Source organism: Microcaecilia unicolor, chromosome 6, assembly GCF_901765095.1.
Source record: "Microcaecilia unicolor chromosome 6, aMicUni1.1, whole genome shotgun sequence".
In the NCBI taxonomy this organism is placed as follows: domain Eukaryota; kingdom Metazoa; phylum Chordata; class Amphibia; order Gymnophiona; family Siphonopidae; genus Microcaecilia; species Microcaecilia unicolor.
In genome coordinates this window covers 657,428-672,694 of record NC_044036.1, presented here as the reverse complement: position 1 = coordinate 672,694, position 15,267 = coordinate 657,428, and the positions used below count along the sequence as shown (strand labels likewise).

General features: G+C 44.0%; 1 protein-coding gene across 1 annotated transcript in view; it reads left to right on the top strand.

Moving 5' to 3' along the window:
* Positions 1-12,249, top strand: part of CCDC17 (coiled-coil domain containing 17) — a 152,707-nt gene extending 140,458 nt beyond the window's left edge. Inside the window, 3 exon segments of the mRNA XM_030208030.1 lie at positions 6,010-6,232; positions 9,847-9,957; positions 12,088-12,249. Coding sequence (XP_030063890.1) covers positions 6,010-6,232; positions 9,847-9,957; positions 12,088-12,249 — 496 coding nt within the window.
* Positions 12,250-15,267: the final 3,018 nt, after the last annotated feature.

Here is a 15,267-nt window from a genome sequence, read left to right as displayed (position 1 = left end):
ATACATAAAATCTGGTAAATACACACTAACATGATACACAATTATACCAGACAATAACATCCAGGCCCTTTAAGTAGTCAAAAAGGAAGTATCATCAGATGTATAATATGCCAGAGATAACAAATGTCAGTGCTTGCCGTTCATTTTTGAGGTATCTCAGCAATTCCAGCTAAAGAAATTGATTGGCCTGCCGGCTGCAGGAAGTTCAGAAAGTTAAGAAAAATCCTTGGATTGTTGTGTGATTCTTTGTAGCAGAAGTGAGGACACTTGCTCCCCTGGACTGGTGAGACCTTACAGAGAAGCCCCACATATTTCCCAAAGCCCTCGATCTCTATTCCAGACCCATAACCCACTCCCGAGCTGCTGATGAAAGCAAGGACTGTGCAAGTGGAGGAACAAAATTCAGAGAAATAGAGCTTACATTTGTCACGTGCCTTGGGTCACTGGAGTGTGAGGGCCCAGTGGAACTGAGCTAGCGTGGGCCGGACACTATGGTTACGTTATGCATGAGACAGATTTGCATTGTGGATATCCTGGAAACTGGTTTAGCCGATAAAGTGGGAGGAAACCTTTATGTGCCAATTGCATGCGTAAACGATTACAATACGGCCTGTAAATGCCAAAATTCCACCTAGGTGCTAGTCAGTAACTGCGCATGTGGCATCTTATAGAATGTGTATTGTACAGACAGGTGTACACGTGGGCGGGGCTGACATTTGTGTACATGTGGGCGGAGTTCACATTCAATTTTATGGTTAATCACACTTACTACTGAGGTCATACTAACTGCAATTGTAATACGACATTGTAACTTCTCCTACTGTTAATTGTAAGCCACATTGAACCGAAACTTCTTTTTGGATAATTGTGGGATATAAGGATGAACAAATAAATTCATGCACATGGTGTACAGGGCTCACGTTCATGCACTTAACTTGGAGCAGTATAAATCATGCAGGTATCTGTAGGTGACAGCACTTATTCCAGCTCTATGGATGACAGAAGTTCTTCTGAGTTACATATCTAAGTATTTCTTTTGTTTGTTGGATTTGTCAGAATAATCACAGTAGACCGCTTGCCAGGGCCGGTCCTAGGGTCTCTGGTGCCCCCCTGCAGACTATCAGTTGGCACCCCCCCCCCCCCCGCGGGGCCATTACCTGGCTTAAAGAACTTGATTGAAAAGATTTTTCTTCTCTTCTGCTCTGCCGAGTGAGTCCCGACTGGTGGCGTGGCCCGTGGATGGCAGGGGTGGATGAGGAGTGCACTAGCCAGTGCAGGAAAGGCCAGGGCAGGGGCGGAAGCTTAGGCATTGAGTCAGGCAGTCAGCTGGGAGCCTCAGCGCCTGGGATGGAGGAGCGAGCCAGCCAGAGGAGGACACGAGACACGAGACGCTTAGGCAGTTAGGCTACTCACTTGCTGCAACCGCAAGGTGCACTGGCGCGCACGCAGGGTGCCACAGGGGGAGGAGGTGTCGTCTCGTGACGTCAAGAGCGGAGGAGCCGCTGGCCAGGCTGGAAGGAGACGAGCAGCGCCGCAGAGGTGTAAAGCACGTGCGACGCCATGTGCAGCGTTATGGCGGGAACTGGAAGTGGGAAGGCCGTCGAACAGCTGGGCGGGCCGTGGGGGCCGGCGCCCTTGAAGGCAGGTGCCCTCCTGCGGTGCTTACCCCGCTTACCGGGTTGGACCGGCCCTGCCGCTTGCAACTTCGCTTTGGGCAAGCTCCCATTTGTCATTGATCCATTTTCTTACCCAAAGCGGAGAGGTTGCAAGTGGGCTGCTGTGATTATTCTGATGGATCTGTAACTTGGAATTTTGATGTTGTATGAAGGAAAGGAGGAAGTGTTTGTTTCCATGAGGTTATTTGTATCTTTCTCCATGAGTCAGGATATCTTTGTTCTGTTGTTTTATAGGTGTATTTCTCACATCTATTCCTTTCTTGTACAGTTACAGAATTAATTGTTCACTGTCTGCCTGTTGCCCTCTGTTCGTAGGAGCTCACTTTCCTGTATAGAATACCAATGGAACACTAAAAAGATGCGCTTGCTGAGCCAGCATAAGTTTACACCTAAATCCTAGAGATTTGTCCATAACGTGCTGCGCTCTGTGAGTTAAGCTTGTAAATGTCAGTCCCAGCCATGCTCTGTGTTCCCCACCTGTACAATGGACGCTTGCAGATCTCCTCTTAGCACCCAGCCAGCAGTTACGTGTGTGAAGTTATGTCTCTAAATAGCAGCAAGATGATAAAATTAGAGGGTCAGGGTTCAAGGCATAGTTCGGTCTACATTTTTACATTTCACTACCTTTCAACAAAGGCTCCCGATTTGACTCGGCTTGATCAATCTGTTTTGCAAATTTCTTTGAGGTTTATAATCCAACTGTATTCTCCTTATACCCGTTAAGATTATTTACAGGTTGTCTTTGAGGGAAAATATTAGAAATGTGTTGCCAACAAAACCAAGCTGATTGCTTGGCTGTGTTTTCCGGCCTCTGTTCCCTTTTTAGTTGAAGGCAGCATGAAGCCATCGATTCCTGCTGTGCCACTGGTCCTTGGAGAAAGCAAATTTGCTGACTTGTGATAGGTATTCTTCAAGGATAACACAATGCCAGTCCTCATAAATTCATCTGCCTTGCACTGCAGGTGGCCCCATGTGACCATAATGACATGAGACATCCCAAATATGTTCAATTGAACCCAGCTTTGCAGTAAAATCTCTGCTCGGAATCCTACTGATATCACCGGAGTTGTGGAGACTGGTACCCTGCTCTCCTCAGAGAACACTTAATACAGGTAAGCAATTTTGCTTAAAGGATCAGTGGCATATCAGCAAAACAGCCCACATCAGTGTAAGGGATCAGTAGCATATCAGCCACATAATCTGTATCAGCTTTTATCAGCCAATCAATCAGGGGATCAGTATCATATCTTCAGCCATGTTGCCTTTGGCAAATTCTGCATCCTCTTCAGATGCCATGTCAAGGGATATTTCTTTTTTTTTTCCAATTTTTTTTTTAAATTTGTAAAAGTTTTTATTAACATATCAGAATAACAACATTAGGAGACAAATACTCCTTGGAAATTTCAAAAACAGCTACATTCAAGCAATATCACATCCAAATTTCCCCCCCCCCCCCCACCCTCCCTGAGCTCTCAATCCCCCACCCTCCATCTTCCCTTCTCCCCTCCCCCCACCCTGGATATTTCTTTTTTTGTTATTCCCACAATTCTTTGTCTTTAGTCATACTGGCAGACGTGAAGTAATATACAGCCATTGTCAACCTTAGTAAATAATAAATCAATCTGAGACAATGTAGAGTTCTAAAATATTTCCTCGTAAAGATCTAGATCAGGGCTTCTCAATGCAGTCCTTGGTTTTCAGGATATCCACAATAAGTATACATAAAAGATCTACATAAAATGTAGGAATGCATATTTACTGTTTGTATCCTGAAAACCTGCCTAGCCGGGTGTGTCCTTGGGATTGGGTTGGTCTAGATTTAGCTGTTATCATTTAGAGAATATATCAGCATCTCAGTATGACCTCTTTCAAAGAGTTCAACAAGCCATTGTGCACTCTTTCAAGAGGTCTTCCAAAATGTACCTACTGCAGATCTGGCAGCCAATATTTAACAAATGTACACATAAGAGTTGCCCCTGTACCCATGAAAAGCCAGTGTTCTTTAGAGAATACCAGTGGGACTTTAAATATGTGCATATAATTTAGGCAGGAGCACTAGGAGCAGCCTTAGAGCTGGCAGAAGAGTTTAGATCTTCACGGTTACTATGTTCTCTCAGTGATCATCGACTTGTTTCTCCTCTCCTGTCAAGAGACCATTGGGAGTCTACTACTACTACTTATCATTTCTATAGCGCTACTAGACGTATGCAGCGCTGTACACTTGAACATGAAGAGACAGTCCCTGCTCGACAGAGCTTACAATCTAATTAGGACAGACAAACAGGACAAACAAGAGATAAGGGAATATTAAGATGAGGATGATAAAATAAGGGTTCTGAACAAGTTAATAAGGGTTAGGAGTTAAAAGCAGCATCAAAAAAGTGGGTTTTTCGCTTAGATTTGAAGACGGCCAGAGATGGAGCTTGACGTACCGGCTCAGGAAGTCTATTCCAGGCATATGGTGCTGCAAGATAAAAGGAACGGAGCCTGGAGTTAGCGGTGGAGGAGAAGGGTGCAGATAAGAGAGATTTACACAGTGAATGGAGTTCCCTAGGAGGAATGTAGGGAGAGATGAGAGAGGAGAGGTACTAAGGAGCTGCAGAGTGAATGCACTTATAGGTCAATAAGAGGAGTTTGTATGCGGAAACGGATAGGAAGCCAGTGAAGTGACTTGAGGAGAGGGCTAATATGAGCATAACGACCCTGGCGGAATATTAGTCGTGCAGCATAATTTTGAACAGATTGAAGAGGAGAGAGATGGCTAAGTGGGAGACCTGTGAGAAGCAAGTTGCAATAGTATAAGCGAGAGGTGATAAGAGTGTGGATGAGGGTTCTGGTAGTGTGCTCAGAAAGGAAAGGGCGAATTTTGCTGATATTATAGAGAAAGAAACGACAGGTTTTAGCAGTCTGTTGAATATGTGCAGAGAAGGAGAGGGAGGAGTCAAAGATGACCCCAAGGTTATGAGCTGATGAGACAGGAAGGATGAGAGTGTTATCCACAGAAATAGAGAATGGGGGAGGAGGAGAGGTTGGTTTTGGGGGAAAGATGAGAAGCTCAGTCTTGGTCATGTTTAGTTTCAGATGGCGCTGAGACATCCAGGCAGCAATGTCAAACAGGTAGGCTGATACTTTGGCCTGGGTTTCGGCTGAGATTTCTTGTGTGGAGAGGTAGATCTGGGAGCATCAGCGTAAAGATGATACTGAAAACCATGGGATGAGATCAGAGTACCAAAGGAAGAAGGGACTGTTGAGCAGGTACTGTCTTTTTCATGTTGATTTGTACAGCGCTGCGTAAGTCTAGTAGCGCTATAGAAATGTTTAATAGTAGTAGTAGTAGTTCCAGGACGGATCCCTGAGGTACACCAACTGACAGTGGGATAGAGGTAGAGGAGGATCCACTAGAGTATACACTAAAGGTATGCTGGAGAGATAAGAAGAAAACCAGGAAAGAACAGAGCCCTGAAATCCAAGTGAGGACAGTGTATCAAGGAGTAGGCTGTGATCAACAGTGTCAAAAGCAGCAGATAGATCGAGAAGGGTGAGGATAGAATAGAGACCTTTGGATCTGGCCATGAACAGATCATTGGAGTCTACGAAAGCCAGTGCTGTTTTTCTTTTTGGCTCCATTGTTGTGGAATGGATTGCCCTTGGAGTTACGTTCTGAATTTTCTTATACAAAATTTAAAGTAGGCCTTAAAACGTATCTATTTTCAGTGGCCTTTTGATCTCCCCTGCCATAATACTGGGAAATGAATGATAGGAGCAATCACTGCATCTTTTTTTCCCATCTCTTTCCCACCTCCTTTTCCTTTATGCTTCGTTTTTGACTTTCTTTTATTGTGTATGATACTCTTTCCTGTTTTCATTGGCGTTCCTTTCTGCTGTTTTCTTGAGTCACTGAGACTTAGCTAGTCCAAATTTTGGTGATATATCAAATAATGTTATAATGTTCTAGTAAAACCAGGTACCATTTCTTTGAATATATCTGTCCAAAAACTCAAGCCACAGGTTTAAGTCCACCACGTATGAATGTGTGTCCCCTTGAGCACAGAAACCGTTCAACAGAGAGCACCACTGAGTATTAAATTTGTTGAAATATACTGGATACCCACAGACGTAGCGGAGCAAATGTATATTACATCTGACCATCTTCTACACAGTGAAATCTTATGAGCTCCTCTCAAAAATCATTAAGAGTTCCTCATCCCCTTAACAAGAGATTCACATCTAGACAATTGAACAGAGATGGTGGAGATTGATCAGAGATAATGCTGTAGTTAACACATTCCGTTGGCAGAGTGAACTAATGAAAGATGTTTTTCCTGCGCTTCAGGGTCCGGCCCATGCCATCCTTGGCCCTGGTGGTGGAGCTCCAGGCTTCTGGGGGCTTTGACACATACGGTCAGGAGGTTCAGCGCCTGTCCTCCAGGGGCTGGACTAAGATTGATCTCTTCGACCAACAGAACCAGGTGCTGAGCGGCCACTGGAAGGTTCCAATTCGGGCACTGCCAGTGAGAACAGGACTCACTACGGGAGAGCTGAATGTGGTGCCGCAGGTAAGTGGAAGCAGAGAGCCTTGTTAGATATGATACGCTCCCATCCTGCCAATTTTCAAATTATCTGCTTTGAGAGCATCTGTGGGCACTTTTTGCCTGAAGTCTTTGAACCAGTTCTCAAAGCAAAGCTATATGTGGATTTTCACTCTGCAATTTACCATGGATTCAAAGTACCCATAGATGTTTGCAGCTGGTTTTTGTCTGGGTACTTCCTTCAAGGAAAATGTGCTAGATTTGAAACTATAACCAGTTCCTGTTACCTAAATATGCCTCTGGTAATGCCTGCTCTAAATATGGTTAAAGGCCTGCGTGGGCTTCTAGTCTTTCAGAGTAGAGGTTCTCAACCAAGTCCTCAGGACACACCCAGCCTGTCAGGGTTTCAGGATGAATCGCATGCCATTTCATTGTGGGCATCCTGAATCCTGACTGAGGTGTGCCCTGAGGACTAGGGTGAGAAGCACTGATATAGAAGCAGAGGTTTCCCTGTGTAAATGGCTTTGAAACACATCTTCTTAGTACATAGTCCTGCTTATAATCGAACGAGAAAAACGCCCAAGTTCCGACCTAAATCGGGAGATGGACGTTTATCTCACAAAAACGAATAACGTGGTATAATCGAAAGCCGAACTTGGACGTTTTCAACTGCACTCCATCGCGGAAGCGTACAAAGTTGATGGGGGCGTGTCGGAGGCATGGTGAAGGCGGGACTGGGGCATGGTTATCACCCGAACAGAGATGGGCGCCTTTCGCCGATAATGGAAAAAAAGTATGCGTTTGTAGCTAGAATTTAGGGCACTTTTCCTGGACCCTGTTTTTTCACGAATAAGGCCCCAAAAAGTGCCCTAAATGACCAGATTACCCCCAGAGGGAATCGGGGATGACCTCCCCTGACTCCCCCAGTGGTCACTAACCCCCTCCCACCACAAAACATGATGTTTCACAACTTTTTATTTTCACCATCAAATGTCATACCCACCTCCCTGGCAGCAGTATGCAGGTCCCTGGAGCAGTTGTTAGGGGGTGCAGTGGACCCAGGCCCATCCCCCCCTACCTGTTACAATTGTGCTGCTTAATGCTTATTAGTCGTCCAACCCCCCACACCCACTGTACCCACATGTAGGTGCCCCCCTTCACCCCTTAGGGCTATAGTAATGGTGTAGACTTGTGGGCAGTGGGTTTTGAGGGGGATTTGGGGGGCTCAACACCCAAGGGAAGGGTGCTATGCACCTGGGAGCTCTTTTACCTTTTTTTTGTTTTTGTAAAAGTGCCCCCTAGGGTGCACGGTTGGTGTCCTGGCATGTGAGGGGGACCAGTGCACTACGAATCCTGGCCCCTCCCACGAACAAATGCCTTGGATTTATTCGTTTTTGAGCTGGGCGCTTTCATTTTCCATTATCGCTGAAAAACAAAAGCGCCCAGCTCACAAATTGTCGAATAAAACATGGACGTCTATTTTTTGCGAAAATACGGTTCGGTCCGCCCCTTCACGGACCCGTTCTCGGAGATAAACGCCCATGGAGATAGACGTTTTCGTTCGATTATGCCCCTCAGTGGATGGTAACAGAAAATCTGGGCAAACAACAACAGGAAAATCACCTCTACGGAAATCCAATAGGTAGCAGTAAAAGTAGAGATGGCAACACAAGTAGCAGCTTTGGGAGTGTTTAGGGAGATCCCACAAGGGTAAAGATCCAGGAAAAACACCCTTATTGACACCAGTATAGACCCAACACGGAGCCGCTACTTAAAATGTGCCCAGGTAATCTATCCACACTGCCAAGGGTATATCTCGGCTGTCATTCATAGTGTCTGATCATATGTAATGGCCCCCCCTCATCCAGGACAGTTTTTATCATTTGTTTAAATGTTGAGCTCATTAGGTCCTCTATTTAGATCACTACCACTCCCATCCCTTCTAATGTCTAACCACAAACTTTGCAATAATCTAAACCACAGCAGCACCAGCATGGCAATTGCCCCAAGCCCTAATATCCACCCCTCTCCCAACAACTCCCATATACCAAATCTGCCTTTTCCACAACACATCCCACTTACCAGGAAGAGTACTCATCAGCGTCATCCCTCTTCCATACCATCATTGGTCCTTCCTCCACCGATATCTTTGCACTATCCACTTCCTGTCATTTTCCATCCCATCCCTTTGCCCTTATCCTCTTTATATCTAGGAAAAGGGGAGGGGATTTGATATACTGCCTTTCTGTGGTTACAATCAAAGTGGTTTACTTATTTTGTACCTGGGACAATGGAGGGTTAAGTGACTTGTTCTGAGTCACAAGGAGCTGCCATGGAATCAAACCCGGTTCTTCAAAAAAATAAAGAAACTGGTCAACACTGTCCAATCAACATCAAAACAATCACTGTATTATGTCCCCCCTGTCCCTTGTACCCTAGGAGGGGAGGACACTTTAGCCCTCGAAGATAAACTCCTAGGCTGGAATACAAGAGACAATTCAGACTTCGATTTGGCGCAACCAGTAAAAATCTTTATTGGTATTTCTCTAAGCCAATACAAAATAATTGTTCTCTCTGGAGCAGGTTGTCACCCAGAAAAGCCAGACACAAAGACTGAATAACAAGATCTGCTCAGCAAAGCTTTCTTTGTCTTCGTTTATATACTGTTACAAGTTTCATTTCTTCTAAATCATGTGATTTCTCCTGTTCTAACTTATTGTTCATATAAGGATTTTCCTGTTTTCTTCATTACACAATATGGTAATATTATGTTGTTTTTTTTATATGTATACAAAAATGGCAATTTCCTCCATTTTATCATCCTCTCCTGCTTGTGTTCACATGCACACTTAGTGACCATTGGCTAATCCCTTATCTGTAAAGCGTGATCCCAGCGTGCAAAAACAGCAAACAAACAAGTTATAGCAAACACCTGGTGTCCTTCTCTCTGAAAACATATTTTTGGAGGAACATCTCCTTCTTTGGAGGGTCTTCAGTCTCTCTCCACCATCAAGGTTATATCAATTTGTGTCTGTCATATGTGGGCAGCATAGCCTCAGTTCCTCCTGTGTTTCTCCTTGACATGTGACCAATACTTTGCATGTACTGATCGAGCACTCTGCTACATGCAGCTGCAGAGAGAAACTAAGTTTATGCTGATGACAGTTATGTCTGTCTCCCTGTTCCAGGGTCTTTGGGAATTGAATATGGAAAACAGAAGGGGTTCTGGCTGTGACTAGCTACAACACAGGGAAACCAGAGGACCAGCCAAAAAAAGTGATTAAAAATAGAGCCCATTCGTATCACTAGCCACAGTAGAGAAATCTTTTAGGACTGGGTCATGCAGAAGCAGTGTGTGCCCTCAAAGGTGTCCAGAGAAAAAGATGAAATGAAAATCTAGGACTTCACAGTTCAAACCTTCTTAACAATCTGTACAAATCCTGGGTGCCCACAGTATTCCTAGAGTTACGCTGACCTCCTCCGCACAAGTCCCAGCATGTCTGGGGCCTGTCTGAAGGGCTTATTCTGGCTGAAGTAACATTTAGGTCTCTAAGAAGAGCTATGCTCACTGCTTCAGCCCTGGTACCAACGACCACCTTTTATCCTGTAACATGACTGACTGATGTCAATTTTCCCTTCAGGTTGGCACAGCAGAACTTTATCTCCGTGTGGTGAATGCAAGAGATGCTGATATGCAGTCACTGGCAGAGATAGATCCCAGTAACATCTCCATCTACAAGTACCCACCTCTGGTTAGTGAAAGAAAGCAGCATTTCCCTTCCACCCTCCTTAGTTGCTAGGCCAGGGATCGGCTGTTCTGGGGTGCAAGGCACAAAAATGACCTGGGCGCTCCACTGGATGACAGCTCTCACTTGAATTACTCATAGTGCTGTAAAATGCAGTACTTCTTGCCAGTGGCGTTCCTGGGGGGGGGGGGGCAGTAGGAGCGGTCCACCCCGGGTGCACGCCGCTGGGGGGGGGGGGGGTGCCGCGCGCGCCTGTCCACCGTTGTTCCATGCTTCTTCTCTGCTCCGGAACAGGTTACTTCCTGTTCCGGTGGAAACTGTACAAAGCAGATCGTTAATAAACCAAGATATATTTTATTGATATAACAAAGTTAAAATATGCATACAATAGCCCGACACAGGCCGTGTTTCGCCCAACTGGGCTGCTTCAGGGGCTAAAAGACAAGACAATAAATAATAAGTAGTAGATCTTAACATCTAAATAAAAAACATAATAATAACATAGAAATTACATAAATTAAAAAAGGCGACATTAAAAATATAATCACGTATAAATTTGTAACATCAAGAACCAGATGACATTAAAAATATGGTCACATATAAATTTATAACATTAAAATCTATAACATCAAAATCCCACAGACTCATTATTCATGATGAATAAGTATAATTTCTCACAGATTGGACAGCTGGGTTAGATAGTCAGAAATTGCAGACATCATGTATATTGATCACAAGTGGTTAATATATCCACAACATACATATACAAATACATATTACAGAAGTCCAGAAAAGTGATTTAAGAGCACCCAAAAAAGAAATTTAAAAAGATTTATAAAAAATACAGGCAAGTAATTATAAACACAACAGCACACTAAACATCAGACAGCCATCTTCAATAATATGATTCAAAAGGCACCCACCTATATAGTAGTTCTCCACTACCAAAACAGAAATTTGCTGATAAAAGCAACTAAAAAAATAAAAATAGAAAATGAAGATGAGTCTGTGGGATTTTGATGTTATAGATTTTAATGTTATAAATTTATGTGACCATATTTTTAATGTCATCTGGTTCTTGATGTTACAAATTTATACGTGATTATATTTTTAATGTCGCCTTTTTTAATTTATGTAATTTCTATGTTATTATTATGTTTTTTATTTAGATGTTAAGATCTACTACTTATTATTTATTATCTTGTCTTTTAGCCCCTGAAGCAGCCCAGTTGGGTGAAACACGGCCTGTGTCGGGCTATTATATGCATATGGGCTATTGTATGCATATTTTAACTTTGTTATATCAATAAAATATATCTTGGTTTATTAACGATCTGCTTTGTACAGTTTCCACTTTGGAGTATGCGGATCGTCTGCCCCTTTGCTTTCTTGGATACTTCCTGTTCCGGGGCAGAGAAGAAGCATGGAACAACGGAGGGCACCCTCCCCAGCGGCGTGCACCGGGGGGGGGGGGGGGTTCCTTCACGGGGGGTGTCCTTTCGCCGGGGGGGGGGGGGTCCGCGCTGCACCCGGGGGGTGGGGCGCATTGGCGATCCACCCCAAGTGTCAGCCCCCATAGGAACGCCACTGCTTCTTGCAGTGCAATACTGAAATATTTTACAGTGCTGTACTGCAGGTTAAAATGGCTTATCTTACTGGGCCACATGGTGTCACATTAGATTGGGCACTGGAATATTTTACAGTGCTTAAAGTGCCACACTGTAGCTCTCACTTGAATTATTGATAGTTCTTTATAATGCAGTGCTTCTTGCATTGCAGTACTGGAATGTTTTAGTATCACACTGCAGGTTCAAATGACCTATCACACTGGGCCACATGGGGACACATTGGATTGGGCACTGGAATATTTTACAGTCCTTGAAGTGTCACACCGTAGGTTGCACTGAAATGTTACCCAGCAGTGTACTGTAAAGACAGTGCAGCGTTGCTGAATGCACTGGAAGATTTATCACTGTTTGGTGTCAAGGCACTGGTTGCAGGAATATTTTACACCATTATTATCTCCTACGTGTACAGATAACACTTGAAAAGAGCCTCTTTTTTCCCTTTCCCTCTGTTCGTTTGTCCCTCTCCCACTTCATCCTTCTAATGATTTCATTTCTTTCTTGGTTACAGATATCCAGTCGTATTGCTCCACCGGTGGAACATTCTCCTTCCCGACAAGCTTTCTACCCCTCCCCTCCCAATCCTTATTTCTCTCTCCCCTTTTTCACTGACTGTGTTGATCCTCCCCCTGTTCAGGAGCAACCTAGCAAGAAAAATACCAATCAAAGGTGAGAGGTCATCTTAACCCCTGCCCCAATCATTGCCCTTTCGTCTGTGCAGCCTGCCTCCTCTTAGCCCTATCCCATTCCCACCCCCTTCTCTCATGCTCTTTTCCGTAGGCGTTGGTGGTTGCTGAGTGCCCCCCAGTATTCAACATGCTCCTTTATTGGGTCTACGGAGGCATAATTTAGCACTCCAGTCATATTGATGCCCTATGCCTCCACTTTCTCCATCCACTTGTCCTCCCTATTCCTTGCCCCTGTTCCTCTCCTTCCTTGCCCCACCCATATCCTCCTTCCCTTTAACCCTTTAAGACTTCTTTACGCAGTCCTTTAAGTGCAGGACAATTTAGAGACGTTGGCAGAGAGATGGTGGCTCGGGCGTCACAACTACTACTACTACTTATCATTTCTACAGCGCTACTAGACGTACGCAGCACTGTCACAAACGGCCCCATAGTTAATAATAATGATGTAGATTCTTATGGCTCCCTTTCAGGGGTGGAACTGCCCTGTAAACCTCTAGAGTTTAACTGTTGAGATATGCTAAGGGGCAGAATTAGGGGAGTTTCCTTAGATTATTTAAGACCCCAGTTTTGGAAGGAAAGCAACATTTCTTGATCTGTTTTCTGCAAGCCAGTGGTTACCACCCCTGTCTAAGGACAAATGAAAGGAGGAAATGAGTGACAGACCCCTAGTCCCTACCCCAAATGCAGTCTGAGCTCTAATCTGGGAAAGGAGCTCCAGCCGCTGTGAGGGGATCCCCTCATAGAGACCAGGAACCAGGGGCTACTTTGAGGAGTTCTGAAGTGGAGCAGGAGCTAAACTAAAGAGGAGTCAGCTGCTGTTCAACTGGGACCAAGGGCCCAGGAGAGGAACCGGAGATGCTGGAGGCCTTTTCCCCAGGAACAAGCCCTGTTGACTTGCATAATGAGGAGCCCAGTGGTATGGGACTGGAGTCGAGCTGGAAGGTAGGAGTCACACTGGAGTTCTTACATCTGTAGGTAGGGAGAAGGTGAATCATTGAAGAGATTCATATGAGAGAGAGAGCTAAAATATTGCATGCAGTCACACAGTACAGGCTTTTTTCCTCTTTGGGTATCACTGGATTGAACTGTAAGTGTTCCTTTGAGTGTCTTCTCTGAGGGTATTATTCCAAGTTGAAGTTGAGTTTCAGTATTCTTCACTGTGTGCTATGGAGTTGGTTGGTTTTTACCAGAACTGGTTGGTGGAAATGCGCCTTGCTGTGTGGGTAGTGATCTAGGGCTGTGGAGAAGAGTCTACGGGGGACCCTAAAAGCCCCACAAATCCACCTCTCCAACAAGAGGTTCACTGGAGACCCAGCTGCATATATATCAGTGAACCAGTCACTTCTTCAGCTTATGGTCACCTCTGCTGAACAGGCTTCTTCACTACGAGGGTACCGAGGCTGGGAACACACATCTTGCACTTTTTATAAAAACTACATATGCACCTGTCTTAATCAAATTGCCTCCCACAGCTCCTGCACAGAGCTACACCTGCTGCAAGGCAGATAATTTATTTATTTATTGGCTGCATTTGTATCCCACATTTTCCCACCTATTTGCAGGCTCAATGTGGCTTACAATATTTTACAATGACAATTACATTAATGGAATAAGAATTTCAGAATATAGATTCAGATAAGGTGCATAAGAATATCATGGCAATCATATTAACGGAATAGGAAATACAGAATTATTACAAATAAGGTGTATAAGAATGTCATGTAGGATTAGAAGTGGATAAATAGATAAAACATAACATAATTATATCAGGACAAGATATAATATTCAGTAATGAGGATGTAATTAAAATAAACAGAATAGAAGGGTTCCATAATAATTGTATCTGGTGTAGTTTAGGAGTCAGCTCGTTATGGGGGATTCTTTTTGTACGTCTTTTTGAACAAGTAAGTCTTCAATAATTTCCGGAAGGTTGTCAAGTCGTGTGTTGTTCTTATGGTGATCAGTAATTCATTCCATAGTTGTGTACAGATGTATGAGAAGATAGATGCATGTATAGATCTCTACCTAAGTCCTTTGCAGTTGGGATAATGGAGGTTTAAGTAAGTACGTGATGAACTTTTGTTGTTTCTCTCTGGTAAGTCTAGTAGGTCTGACACGTAAGATGGGGCATCTACATAAATAATTTTATGAACTAAGGTGCAAATTTTGAATGCAATTCGATCCTTTAGTGGGAGCCAATGTAGCTTTTCTCTAAGGGGCATGGCACTTTCATATTTTGCCTTTCCGAATATCAGTCTGGCTGCAGTGACTTTTCATGTGACAGACGCACGACTCGTAGCTCTACCCCAGAACACCTGAATGTACACCAGTACGTGCTGTGTACTGGCTGTGCGTATCTTAAGCCCTTCTTGTACACGATACAATGTTCAGCATGCAAATCTAAGTGATTAGACAATTACCCCTCACATGTGTGGTGAGCTCAATTCTAATCCTGCACTGACACACAAACTAGAAGCATTAAAACAAAAAACTGAAGGCAGATAAAGATGATATGGCCTATCTGTCTCCCAGTCTACATTCTCATAACATTCCCAGAAAGTGTAGTTAGATTTTAATTTGTTCCCTTTTGTATTCTTATCCCATCTCCGTATGCAAGCATTATGAGGTCCACTAGCCTCCTGTCTTTCCCGAGCTTCCTGTGCAGTCAGGTGTAGGACATGAGTAGAACGAAGGTGTTAACACCTCTATAATGCTGGAATCAGCTCTCATGCATTTCCCCCTTTTTCTTATTTCATAATTTCCTTCCTTACTTACTGGTGTGATGTGCTGGCTTTTGTGGACTCCGGAGCCTCAAAGACCCTGTTTGCAATGAACGTAAGAGCATAAGAATAGCCATACTGGGTCAGACTAAAGGTCCATCTAGACCACTAACCTGCTTCCAGACCACAAGTACATGGCAGAATCCCAAGAATTAGCAAGATTCATTGATGCCAACCTCCAAGATAAAGAGTGGCTTTCCCCAGATTTGCTTTAATAACATT